At 48.9% G+C, this 14092-nt stretch overlaps 1 protein-coding gene across 1 annotated transcript in view; it reads left to right on the top strand.

Annotated features, from left to right (window-relative positions):
- The window catches only part of EHD3 (EH domain containing 3), a 36840-nt gene that overhangs the window by 4023 nt on the left and 18725 nt on the right, over positions 1-14092 (top strand). Inside the window, exons 2-3 of the mRNA XM_054475454.2 lie at positions 8766-8942; positions 13822-13919. Coding sequence (XP_054331429.1) covers positions 8766-8942; positions 13822-13919 — 275 coding nt within the window. The remainder of the gene's footprint in view (positions 1-8765; positions 8943-13821; positions 13920-14092) is intronic.

Below are 14092 nucleotides of genomic sequence, written 5' to 3'. Positions count from 1 at the left end.
TAAGAGTCATATTTTGCAGTTGTTTTCCGAGAGGGTGAGTTGACACTGCATCCCTTCCCCAACGCAAGTAAGGCTGCTCTGGAGTGGATAAGTGCGTCCATGCCTAGGTCTCAGAAGGCCTCCTCCTCTCCCTTCTCCCATCCCTGCTTCTCGCCTTGATTCTTGTCTCCATCCCAGGCCTGAACCTGTGAGGGGCCTTTTCCTCGGAAACAAAGACTTGCCTCTTCATTCCCCCAGTTCTTGGCGTTTTGCCCCTGAGGGTCCATCCGCTTTCAGTAATATGTGCTTGCCATGGGGTCTATTTCTTGTCTGAGGAAGAACACACAGAAAAGGACATTCTTCTAATAACTAATTAATGTGCTATGATGTCTGCCTGAAATAACTTCCCTGGCCTAAGGCCCGGCAACACAGAGTAATAAAATAAACAGTAAATTGGCTTGGCAGCTGCCCTCTCCAACACAGGCTGCCTCTTTGGAGTACAGTAGCTCTGTGTCCCTCTGGCCCTGGCAGCCTTTCCTCCTGCCTCTGCTATTCTTCTCCCTTTGCTATTTCTCTGCCCGGCATGCAGCCTTGAATCCCTCCTTCCTTAGACCATCTGGCCCCTGGTCACTCCTTCTTGCTGCCTACTTCTGTGGCCCCTTATTCTGCAGGTAGTGGAGGTGAGTAGCTGGCTGCTTCAGGGGCTGAGGAAGGCCTGAGTACTTCCATGGGCCACGAGGGAGGCCTCCCTAAGCCTTGGCAGAGCTGAGAGAGAGGCTCTAGTGGGTTGGCTGTGGGGCCTGGGGCTGCAGAGCTAAGCTACCCCGGGCTTCTTAGGGAGGCTGGGCTGGTCTGGAGGGTTGCACGGACCTTCTATCGTGTGACTTGGACTCTGAGGCGTGAGCACTTGGTGGGGCTGCTAGGATGGGAGTCCATCGTGAGGGCTACTGAGCTGGCCCTTTCAGCTTCTCCCACTTCAGGAGACTCCACAACCTCCCACCCCAAAGGTGCCTTGGCATTTTCTGTGGCTGTACCAGCTCTCATCACCACCCTGACATCCCCACCCCAGGCATTACAGCGCCACTGAGCCAGGAAACATGGTTCTCCAGAAAGCCAATGGGATAGAGTGAGAGGGCCACCACCCCAGTAGACCCACTCACTGCAAAGTCCGTCCTGGCAGGCACAGCCCCTGCACCACCTTCAGCCCTGTCCACCCACCAAGGCCAGGGGATGTCCTTTGTCTGTCAGGGTTCTGATCTGCTGGGTCTCTAAAGGGGCCTGGGTGAAAATCCACCTGCTTCTTACAAGGCCTAAGTGTTACACAAGGAAGCAGAAGGCCTTAGGCCAGAGGAACTGTGTCTGCGTGCCTTGGCCTGGATTAGGGGCTGCCTTGAAAGTCAGGTGCCTGGCAGTCATCAGGAAAAACATTTACTGGGAGGAGAAAGACCTTTGGGGAAAGGTCTCCCTCCCATTCCCATTGACAGTGGGACGAAGGCCGTGGAACACAGTCCAAGTCAGCAGAATCCAGCTCCACCACTTCCTGCCCAGAGACCTGGTTAGGAAGGTCTGACAGAGGTCAGGCCACCTCCCCTTTCTGACCCGCAGTTTCCTTATCCATAAGATGCGAATAGTAATAACTGCCTCACAGCATTACTGACCGGATTCGGAGGTGGGGGAGGCAGAACCAGTTTAGCACCAGCTGTGCTCCAGGCACCGTGCATGGGGCTTTGTCATTTCCTCTCCTCTCTTGAGCTGACTCTCTAACATGAGACTTAGAGGCAGGCTCTCAGGAAGGTGCAGGAAGGCCCTTCTCCAGCATGAAGGGGAGGGCTGGAGAAGGGGCACGTTGCTGAGCTCTGGGGATGGTGCCAGGTAGTGCCCTGGGCAGGCTGGCCTGTCGCAAGGAGGCTGGACTGTCTGGCCACCAGATTCTCCTTCGTGCTGGAATCCCTTCATCACATGGCTGAGGGTGCTTTCGACAGGGCCAATTATAGCTGCTTCAGGGAACACGGAGCTGACTCATGCCTCAACTTGGCCGTGGAGAGTCTCCCATCCACTTCCTCGCTTGTGTCTGTGGGATGCGTTAGTCTCCCTCAAACCCCATGAGGCCGACAGGGCGAGTATTATCATCCTGGACTCAGTCTGTCCTGTCTCCCCTCATTCTCCTGCATCCCCGTCTCCACTGTTCCCACCCTGGCCTGAATTAACTTTTCTTTTTTCACACCGCTGTGGGAATGTTTTCTCCTGGCAACAGAGGCAATCTGTATCGCTTCCCATAAAGAATCAGTGCATGAGATTCCTCAATAGATTTTTCCTTTCTGGACACAGTGGTGGCTTTGTTACAGGGGCACCCGCTGCTGTAAGCCATACCCAAATGCCCCTGAGAATTTACCCCACCCGACTGTGCTGCCTGGACTTGCTGGTGGCCTCATTAGACTCAGTGTTTTCCCAGACCCATGTGTGGTCAGCAAGTTTTGGGTCATGTGGGTTTAGCAGGACAAACCCTAGGCCCTTGCCTGACCACCTCGGGCTGCAGCCCTGTAACTTCCCCAGAAGCCACCCTGCTAGGCTGGGAAGCCTTCACTCATCTGCTGAGAACACCACGTCCCTCTCAGGGGTAGAATTTGAGACGCCTGTGTGAGAATGATCCTTCATCGCTGCTGTTTGGCCCTGTTCATTCTGGGCATTTTTGAGGCTGCCTCAGAATGGCTCTTTTCAGCCCTCTCTATTTCAGCTGTCCCTGGAGCCTTTGATGATCCCTACTTCCCGCAATCCACTGTTGCTGCTCCCTTGCAGAGCCCTGCTTAGGGCTTCTCATCCACACACTCACTAGGTCAGGTGCCCGGGCAGGCAAAGATAGATGGGGTTTCCCAATCAGAGTGGAATCTTTCTCATGAAGGGTAATCTTGCCCAACTGTTTTTAAATCCAAAAGTGTCCTTTTAGAGCCCATGGAGCCAGGGACCTGCTCTGATCGTATGATAGCAGCAGCTTTGGGATGCCACACCCCAGTCACTGAGGCCAAGCAGAGAACCCCACAGCTGCTATTTACAGAGATGAGTACACTCCTGCGTTTGGGGGCCTCAAAGCCTCACCTCTCCTCCAAGGCCTGGCCCTGCCTGCCTCCTGCCAAACCATGTTTCTTTATGGCCTTCTTGTCCCATTCATTGTTCTAAAAGGGAGCTCAACCCTTTTGGCCTGTCCCTAAAGATGGCTGCATTTCCTAGTCAAGGCAGGAAAGGAGAGTGAGTATAGTGGTTAGGAGCATGAACTCAAATCCAAGTGCCAGGTTCAAATCCTGGCCCTGTTACTATTTACTGAGTGCATCACCTGGGGCACATCGTTTAACGTTTATCTCCTCCTCCTTCAAATGGAATGATAATCTAGGTAATTTAAGGTACTGGTTAAATGCTTAACTTCTGCAATGAATGTAATCCCCAGAACACCCTGTGAGATAGGTTTTCTTATTAGGTCCATTTGATGAGGAAGAGCATAGTGCTGACATCATAGTATGTGGGAAGGTGAAATGAGATAATCCATGGAAAGTTTAGAACAACATCTGGCACATCGCAGGTACTCAGTCTGAACGATTACCCACCATGTTATGAAGGGAGGTACTGAGGTTCTCTGAGTTAAGTACCCCTTGAAGAGCATAGCCCTCAAGGTTAGAGAAAGCAGGTTGGCTGGCCCCAGGCCACTGAGATTCCCAGCTTCTCCCAGGAGGCCCTGAAGGAGAAGATATTCTGAGAAGGCAGGAAGTGCTAGCCAAGGGTATAGCTGTTAGGATTCACTCTCATCACAACCTCGGTGCCAGCTTTCAAAGTGATCCTCTGGCCAGAGGAAATCCTGCCCTTGAACTCTGATTATTGAACTGGGATCTGGAGGGATGAGGGGCTTCCCAAGACAACCTGAAACCCATCTGTGCCCTGTGTGGCGAGTGGCCTTTGGACAGGAGGGCTCCAACTCTCAGCAGATCAGCAGCTTCCTCCAGGGTTGGCTGCCGAGGCTCCCCCTTGGGGACAGAGACTATAGCAACCTGACTTTAACTACCATGGAAACGCAGAGTAAGTTCACAGCTCAGAACGCTGCTCAAAGGCACAAATGGGATGTTGATGAGTGGGAGGAAGCCCTGGCGAGCCTCCCTGGCCACCACCCCTCTGTGCAGACCAGGCCTGCTGCTGCAGTCCACCTGCGCTGGCCCACCTTAGGGAGTCACAGGATGGGCAGACAGCTAGGGCATGGGCCCTGGAGATGTGGCGTCTGGTACTAGCTCTGCTCTGTCAGCCTGTGGGGCCTTATCAGCTTGCTGGGCAGTGATTTCCTCAGGGTAGAAGACAGTTACAGAATGAAGGATTTGGTCAGACTGATGTGGGTGTGGATTCCTGCTCTGTTACTAGCTGTTTAACTTTGAGATGCCATGTAACACTTCTAATCCTCAGTTTCCTCGATGCCTGCCTATCTATAGGGCTGCTGTGAGAACCAAAGGAGATACTGTTGTGAAAATATTTAGCATAATGTGTGACACGTGGAAAGGCTATGGAATGTCAGCAGTTATTTCAGTCAAATGAAAGGCTGGGTCCAGAGCAGGTTACCAACACTGGCTGGACCTAGAATGAGCTGGGTAGCTTGGAGAAGTAGCACTGTCCAGGGCCCTATTCCTGATAGAGCAGTGAGGACCTCTGGGGAGTGGGGCCCAGACACCAAGAGCTAAAGCCTTACAGTGGGCTGGGATGTGCAGCAGGCTGAGGACCACTGACCAGCCAGCCAGATCTCCAAGTTTATTTCTCAACTTAACAGTCTCTGTTTTAACATCTCTTTTCCTGAGGGCCTCCTGGCTCTTCCCTCTGCACATGACTACAGGCCCCCAAGGCTTAAAGCAAGAGGGGGATTCTCAGCACTTGGGGAGAGCCCACCCCAAAGGCCTGCATTTGTTGGGCAACATCTCTTAGCTCCTGTCCGTCAAGGCCTTGGAGGATGCCCCAGGGCTCTCCTCTGGCTGGTCCCAACCCAAGGTAGTTCTGAGCTCCTTTCTTCAGCCCGGCCTCATGCTGCTTGCCTCAAAGTTGTTCTGAGCTCCTGGAGGGCTGGCTGGTTCTTTTTTTTTTTTTTTTTTTTACTTTAAGTTCTAGGGTACATGTGCTCAACGTGCAGGTTTGTTACATATGTATACATGTGCCATGTTGGTGTGCTGCACCCATTAACTCATCATTTACATAGGTATATCTCCTAATGCTATCCCTCCCACCTCCCCCCACCCCACATCAGGCCCCGGTGTGTGATGTTCCCCTTCCTGTGTCCAAGTGTTCTCATTGTTCATTTCCCACCTATGAGTGAGAACATGAGGTGTTTGGTTTTTTGTCCTTGCGATAGTTCACTGAGAATGATGGTTTCCAGCTTCATCCATCCATGTCCCTACAAAGGACGTGAACTCATCCTTTTTTATGGCTGCATAGTATTCCATGGTGTATATATGCCACATTTTCTGAATCCAGTCTATCATTGATGGACATTTGGGTTGGTTCCAAGTCTTTGCTATTGGGAATAGTGCTGCAATAAACATACGTGTGCATGTGTCTTTATAGCAGCATGATTTATAATCCTTTGGGTATATACCCAGTAATGGGATGGCTGGGTCAAAGGTATTTCTAGTTCTAGATCCCTGAGGAATCACCACACTGACTTCCACAAGGGTTGAACTAGTTTACAGTCCCACCAACAGTGTAAAAGTGTTCCTATTTCTCCACATCCTCTCCAGCACCTGTTGTTTCCTGACTTTTTAATGATCACCATTCTAACTGGTGTGAGATGGTATCTCATTGTGGTTTTGATTTGCATTTCTCTGATGGCCAGTGATGATGAGCATTTTTTCATGTGTCTGTTGGCTGCATAAATGTCTTCTTTTGAGAAGTGTCTGTTCATATCCTTCGCCCACTTTTTGATGGAGTTGTTTGTTTTTTCTTGTAAGTTTGTTTGAGTTCTTTGTAGATTCTGGTTCTTAAAGGCATTCGCACTCCCTGTCTCACCGTGTGCCTCTGCTCTTGGCTTCTAAAGAGGACCATGGAGGGGGGCAGGGGACTTTGGGCTCTCACCGCCCAGGCCCAGAGAAGAGCAGAGAGTCACCTGCCTTCCCAGGCCATAGCCAGAAGCTCAGAGGAACAGTCCGCTCACCATCCCCCTGTCCCTTCAGGACTGGCCACCAACGAGGGGCAGAGCCACGTGGGTGTGAATGACACAGATGGGCACCACCCAGAAATGCATCCCTCAGGCAGCAGATCAGGGAACAGACTTTTAGAACAGGAGGCACCTGAGCTATCACATTGTCTAACCTCTTAAGGGAACAGAGGATGGGCCCAGAGAGGGGAGGGGGCCTGCCTGAGGCTGCACAGTGAGTGAACAGGACCAGATCTTGGACCTCTGGCCCACACTAAAGGACAGAAAGAAAACATTTTAAAAACCATTCCATAAAAATAAACCAACTCCCTTCCTCTTCTTCGCCTCTCTGGTTGGGATAATGTGTAAACTCCCCTACTGCCATTTGTCTTCCATCTAGGAAGAACTGAAATAGTTCAAAGTTATTCGTAAAATTGTAGATGGCCAGCAATGTGGCCATTAAATTAGCCAGTAATAAGCCATATAATGGAATTCTACGTTGTCATTAGGAGGAATAGAATAGATCTGTCCTGCTATGTCCTAAACATATTAAGCATAAAAAGAAACACGTGCATTGATAATATCCATGTAATCATCACAAGATCTGTACATTCCTGCCTGTGCACATTACGACATCCTTCATGGTTACAAAGCATGCACACGTTGTGGGGAGGTGTGTGTGTGTGGGTGTTGGGTACAGAAGGAAGGCATTGACAGATAAAAGGTAACTTTTTGACACCTATTTAGGTAGTGCAGGTAAAAAACTGAACACATATTTAAAAACATAGCACAGTTAAAATCTCTATCTGGGAATCCCACCATATACTATTACATTTGTAATGAAATTGCCTAATACCCAAGGGCACAAGGTAGGACTCATTTGTTGAACACATCTGTTTTGCCGGGTACTATACAAGGCATTTTGAATGTAGTCTCTTCTTTGAAAGTTGGAATTAAATGGATAATGACAAGAAAGATACAATGAAAGGTGTGCAGGTTGCTTCTATGCTTAAAAATAAGATCAGGTGGCTGGGCGTGGTGGCTCATGCCTGTAATCCCAGCATTTTGGGATAGGCCGAGGCAGGTGGATCACCTGAGGTCAGGAGTTAGAGACCAGCCTGGCCAACTGGTGAAACCCCGTATCTACTAAAAATACAAAAAATTAGCCGGACGTGGTGGCAGCCGCCTGTAATCCCAGCTACTTGGGAGGCTGAGGCAGAAGAATCACTTGAACCTGGGAGGCGGAGGTTGCAGTGAGCTGAGATCACGCCATTGCACTCTAGCCTGGGCAACAAGAGTGAAACTCCATCTCAAAAAATAAATAAATAAATAAATAAATAAATAAAATCAGGTCAGGCACAGTGGCTCACACCTGTAATCCCAGCACTTTGAGAGGCCAAGGCAGGCAGATCACCTGAGGTCAGGAGCTCAAGACCAGATTGGCCAACATGGGGAAGCCCCGTCTCTACAAAAAATACAAAAAAATTAGCCGGGCATGGTGGCAGGCACCTGTAATTCTAGCTACTCTGGAGGCTGAGGCAGGAGACTCACTTGAACCCGGGAGGTGGAGGTTGTAGTGAGCTAAGAACACGCCACTACACTCCAGCCTGGGCGACAGAATGACACTCCATCTCAACAAGATAAATAAATAAGATCATAAATGTGTAGATCTGTGTGAACACTTAATAACATAGTACTTGTGTGCATGGGACATTTCTGGAAGGATACAGGATACAAAATACAGATACTAGAGGTGTAGGATACAGGATACAAAATACAGATACTAGAGGTGTAGGATAGGATGGAGATTCATTTTTCTTTCTTTCTTTTTTTTTTTGAGACAGAGTTTTGCTCTTGTTGGCCAGGCTATAGTACAATGGTATGATCTTGGCTCACTGCGATCTCTGCCTCCCGGGTTCACATGATTCTCCTGCCTCAGCATCCCTAGTAGCTGGGATTACAGGCACCTGCCACCACGCCCAGCTAATTTTTGTATTTTTAGTAGAGATGGGGTTTCACCATGTTGGCCAGGCTGGTCTTGAACTCCTGACCTTGTGATCTGCCCACCTCGGCCTCCTAAAGTGCCGGGATTATAGGCGTGAGCCACTGCGCACGGCCAGAGATTCATTTTTCATAATGTACCTTTTATATTGTTTGTATTTTGTATCATATATGAGCTATTTTTATATTAAAGAACTAACCGGTTAAATAAAGACCTATGAAAAGCCAGCAGAGTCTATGGAAGGTTTAGTTCTAACCATGCCTTTGTGTGGGTACTTCAGCAGGTCACCTTCAGTTATGGAGTCTGTAATACTCTGTGTAAGAATCATTTCAATCCATGCTTTGTTTCTGAGCCCAAACCTTGCTCCTTCTACCCCCACCCATCAGCCCCCAACCGATTGAGAAAGGGAAAAAGATAAGGAACAAAAAACAGAATATTTTAAGTTCAGCTGAAATTCCACCTCCTCTACAAAGTTCTTTGGACTTGTTATCCAGCAGGCATTTCTCCCGGCCATGAGATCTTGCTGCTGTGGCCCTGCCCTCCCCTCTGACTCGCATGTTGTCTGCCTTGTAGTAGATATGCAGTGTTGATCTTTGTGCAGAACGCCTGCATTAGGACTGTGTTCCTTCCTGCTAGGTACCTGCTGGAACAGGATTTCCCAGGCATGAGGATTGGGCCCGAGCCCACCACAGACTCCTTCATTGCGGTGATGCAGGGGGACATGGAGGGGATCATCCCTGGGAACGCCCTGGTGGTGGATCCCAAGAAACCCTTCAGGAAACTCAACGCCTTTGGCAACGCCTTCTTGAACAGGTGAGTATGGAGGGAACACAACACTTTCAGGTGCTCTCTTTTCTTCTTGGAGTATGGGGAGTGAAAGAACAGTAGGCAGGGTCTTGGGAGGCTTGGTGCCTAGAGTCTCCTGTCAATCTTTCCATACCTAGATTGTCCCTTGCTTGCTGAGAGTGTAACTGAGTCAGTTGTGAGATGCAGCAGCTGCAAATGCTGCATTGATTCCTCCTTATCAGGGAGCAGGGAAGGATACAACAATGACTTAGGTCACATTCCCCTACCCTGCACCTACCCCTAGTAAAAGCGGAGGAGGATGCTCCATATAGTTCCCAGCATTTGCCTAAACATGCAGTGGCTGGGATTTGCATCCAACTGGAAGGAGGCAGACGAAGGTTCTTTTCTGTTCACGGATATTGTTTCTACCTGGTGGGAAGAACCCTGGACTTAAGAGGGAAGCCTTGGGTTTGAGCACTAACTCTTCTACTAAATTAAATGACCTTGCACAGGTCACCTCTCTTCCCCTGGGACAAGTTCAGCCTTGCAGATACCAAGATCGTCATGATGATGTGAATGGAGAAAGCTCTAGGAATGCTTGGCAAACTAATCTGGGCCTTCACATTAATTATTCTGTTTAACCAGAATGTAGGCTGATCCCCTGCTCACACTTACTACACTTATAAATCCAGTTTCACATGTGCATGGTAAATACTTTGAAAATAATTTTAAAACTACTTTTTCTAATTGGAGGTGTTTAGAGTAGACGTAATGAATACGGGCTTTGCCTTCAGATAGACCTGGGTTCAAATCCTGCCTAATACTTGAACAAGTATTTTGTAACTTGAACAAGTTATAAAACTTATTTGTTTCTAATTTTTCCCATCTGTAAAATAGGATAGTAGGAGTTAAAGGAGAAATAAGTGCGACAGTGAACAGAAAACACTTCGTGCCTGGCACATAGTAACCAACAGGTTAGTTAGTGATAGTGTTATCATGTCTTGTTTCATTTGATTACTTAATTGTTTAGTGAATGGAATAGGCATCTGCTGTGGCCATTTTTCAGTTGTAGAAGTTGAGGCTCATTGCCCAAAGGATTCTCGATGTCTCTTATCCCAAATATATATATATAGGTTTTTTTTGTTTTGTTTTGTTTTTGGTGAGACGGAGTTTCACTCTTGTTGCCTAAGCTGGAGTGCAGTGGCGCGATCTTGGCTCATCGCAACCTCTGCCTCCCTGGTTCAAGCAATTCTCCTGCCTCAGCCTCCCAAGTAGCTGGGATTACAGGCATGCGCCACCACGCCCGACTAATTTTGTGTTTGTTTTTTTTTTTGGTAGAGACAGGGTTTCTCCATGTTGGTCAGGCTGGTCTCGAACTCCCAACCTCAGGTGATCCACCCGCTTCGGCATCCCAAAGGGCTGGGATTACAGGCGTGAGCCACCATGCCCGGCCCCAAATAATATTTTTTATAAACCTAGGAACTTGTCTCTGACCTTTCTTGTAGTGGCAGGGAGTCAATAACAGTCTGAGACAGGGACTGGGAGATGACCACATGAATGAAATGTGGAATTGTGAGTGGCCAAGGTGTGCACCCAGAGTAGGGAGCAGAGGAAGGGTCATGCTGAGAAATCTCAGGAACTTGGCCTGGCAGAGAGAGGCCCAGGCATGGGGCTTGGTTTATGTCAGGAATGAAGCTGAGGTCCGTTTAGGAAGAATGAGGAGGTCGTGGTGGTAAGGTGCAGTCGGGCAGGCATCCTGGAGTCCAGGGGTGTCTCTCATACCTGGAACTGAGTGAGGAGGTCCTGGATGCCCAAAATGCTAAAATGCATAAATGGAGGGGTTGAGATGAGCATGATTCAGGAGAATGAGTCCCTGAACAGAAGCAGGGATATCTGAGCAAGGGGGTAAGCGATGAATTTGATTTTGGACACATTGAGTTTGCAGTGTTGGTGAGTCAGCTGAGGAGCATCGTCCTATCTGAAGGCAGAGAGGAGGAGCTGGACCCCAGGGGAGAGGAGGGAAAAGCCCGGGGGAGACAAGAGGAAACTGGGCTCATCACAAGAGAGGAGTACAGGTTTAGTGGTTAATGCCATTTTGGGATAATTGTGCTTATAATGATATGGTGTATTGTATTATATGTAATAGCGTATAGCCTATTATGATAACAGAATTTAAGTGATTGCCATCATATGCTGGGTGCATTCCTGAGAGCTGAGTGCCCTTATGTCATTAATCAAACCCAGCAAGTCTCATTAACTCCATTGTTAAATTTATTGAAACCAGGAGGTGTGGGTGAGGTTGGGTGGGGGTGGTTTACTTTGAGTAAAGACACCTCTTTGAATATTATTATCTTCATCTAGAAAGTGATAAAATGTAAATAATCCATTCCTACAAATGTTGTGTGTTGTGTGAAGAAAATCTGAGAGAGAAAGGAAAAAATATATAATTCTTTACAGTGGTTCCTTTTTTTTTTTTTTTTTTTTTTTTTGAGATGAGGTCTTGCTCTGTCGCCCAGGCTGAAGTGCAGTGGCATCATCTCAGCTCACTATAGTCTCCGCCTCCTGGGTTCAAGCAATTTTCCCGCCTCGGCCTCCTGAATAGCTGGGGTTACAGGCATGTGCCACCACGCCTGGCTAATTTTTGTATTTTTAGTAGAGACAGGGTTTCACCATGTTGGCCAGGCTGGTCACGAACTCCTGGCCTCAAGTGATCCGCCCACCTCGGCCTCCCAAAGTGCTGGGTTTACAGGTGTGAGCCTATAACTGGCCTACAGTGGTTCCATTTAGGGAGAGGAATTGAGCAGGGCAGAAAGATGGAGAAGAGGAACACCTTCCTATTTCATTTTATGCCTTGCTGGACCATATTTTGGTTTTTTGTTTTGTTTTATTTTTTGTTTTTGTTTGTTTGTTTTTTACCATGTGCATATATTTTACAAAAAAAATTATACAGAAAATATATAGGAAGGTGTTGTGAAACAAATAACATGCACATAAAAGGTAATACTATTAAGGGGTCAGGAATCTCTCTCTAAATCTGTGATTTCAATGAATAAAATGAAGGTGACTCAGGCAAGATCCTGCATTTCCAGAGTGACCTGGTGTCTGGCCTGGAGAGCAGACATTGACAAGGAAAGAAATGTAGCCACAGGAGGGGCTGTGTCTCCTGCCTCCCTCCCAGGTGCCTTGCTAAGGGATAGAATTCATGTTTTATTCCAACAGATACCAGGCCCCTAGCGGCCTTGGGCTCTGTTCTGTGGGGGAATATAAGGCTGATCCAGTCCAGTGGACACAGGCTTGGAGAGAGCCAGTGATAACCCAGTCAAGAGGAAGAGCAGGGCTGACGAGGCCTTTGTGGGAAAGTTGGCATTTGACCCTGACATTAAATGATGAGTGAAGTGGCACCAACCGTGTAAAAAAAAGAGGACATTCCCAGCGGAAGATACTGAAGAGAGAAAGAGGAGAAAATATGCATCACCAGAGAAGAATGATGAAAGAATGTGGCTTACTGCAGGCACCTATGAAATCGTGAGGTTCTGAGATTTTCTCCAGGAGCATGCAGCAGCTGAAGTAGTGGATGTTTAGGTTGGCTGGGGGTCTGCCAGTCATGTCCATTGAAACGACAACAGGGGATGATGGGAGCCCTCTCGCATGTGCCACCGGCTTCACTGCAGTCCGCACAAGGTGCTGCACCTTAGATTTCCAGGTTCCTGTCTATGCTGCTGAGTGGTCCTATTTCACACCCCTTGTCTGCTCCCCTTCCCTCGCTTCTCTTGAATAACACTTGACTGCTATCCTAATAGAGATGTTTGGCCTTTAGATGCCCAAATAAATGTTCTTGGGTGGTTCCCATTCTTCGAGGCCAGCTCCAGTGCCTCCTCCTCCAGGAAGCCCTCCCTCTGCCTCCAGGAAGCCATCTCTCTGCCTTGAATCTTCCAAACACTTCATCTGACTTCTCTCAGGTGCTGGTCCCATTGCACTGTGTTTTCTGGTTGTCTGTGTACAGGCCTCCTGTCCTGCACCAGGCTGTGCTCCTTGGAGACAGGGATCGAGGTTTGGACATCTTAGTGTCCCCGACAGCAGGAGTTGGCAAGCATGAACCATGGCTGCCTCACGATCATCCAGGGAGCTTCCTCAAAGCATAGATCCTGAGTGAGACCCACTTCTGGGGCTGGGGCTGGGATTCTGGCCTGGCTCCTGGGAGTCTGCATTTTAAGCCAGCCAGGCTTGTGATCCTCTGGCCATAGCACCCAGCCTGTTATCTTGCACGGAGTAGGGCTTCAGTTACTGTTGAATGATACCCCATTTACAAATGAGGACATAAACAGAGAAGCACAGCCACTTTGCCCACGAGGATCAAATCAGAAGGAGGATCCCCAGACCCTGATTCTGCAGTGATGGTTTGGGACAGACCCTTGAAGTCCCTCCTGCCCCACTAGTCCCTAGGGGCTCATATGAAGAGGAGCCAGGGGGTCTTCTCATTGGCTATCTAAAGAAGCTAAGGTTCCTAGAGAGGGCCAAGCTAAGTGGAGTTACTCAAGGCAAGGAGGTAGCTGACCAAGGACAAACTAAGGACTTGGGGCCGTGAGAATTAAACCCAGGCTTTGATCACACATGAAGACGGGATGTCGCTATGGAGTAGCCCTGCTTGCTGGTCACACAGCATTTTACCAAACACACCTGGGTTCAGGGCGCTCTTAACACTGGATGTGGGGAGAGGCAAGAGGACTGGGGTTCAGCCCTGGGTCAGCTGTCAGCCACGCCCTGAACTGGGCAAGCCCATGGTGAACTAAACCCTTCAGGATGCACCTGCAGCTCACCTGAGCGATACAAGACAGGTGGTTGGAGTCATGCGGCTGGGTCATGAAAGGTGGGCAAGTACTCACCCAGATTACCTCTGCCCATGCAGGTTCGTGTGTGCCCAGCTACCTAACCCTGTGCTGGAGAGCATCAGCGTCATCGACACACCAGGGATCCTCTCTGGGGAGAAGCAGAGGATCAGCCGGGGTAAGCAACCTGCCTGAGGGGTGTTGGCTGTGGGCTCCATGGTTCTGGCATGTTCAGTCTCTTACATACCAGAAGAGAAGCACCCAGGGCCATGCTGTCCCTTGGCGAGCCGGCACTTCTCCTGTGCTGTGTGGGATCATTTTACCTGGGGCAGTCCTAGGCCGGGGTTGGCA

Source organism: Pongo pygmaeus, chromosome 12 (genome assembly GCF_028885625.2).
Source record: "Pongo pygmaeus isolate AG05252 chromosome 12, NHGRI_mPonPyg2-v2.0_pri, whole genome shotgun sequence".
Classification (NCBI taxonomy): domain Eukaryota; kingdom Metazoa; phylum Chordata; class Mammalia; order Primates; family Hominidae; genus Pongo; species Pongo pygmaeus.
Note: the sequence above shows the minus strand (reverse complement) of the source record. Positions and strands in the feature narration are given on the sequence as shown.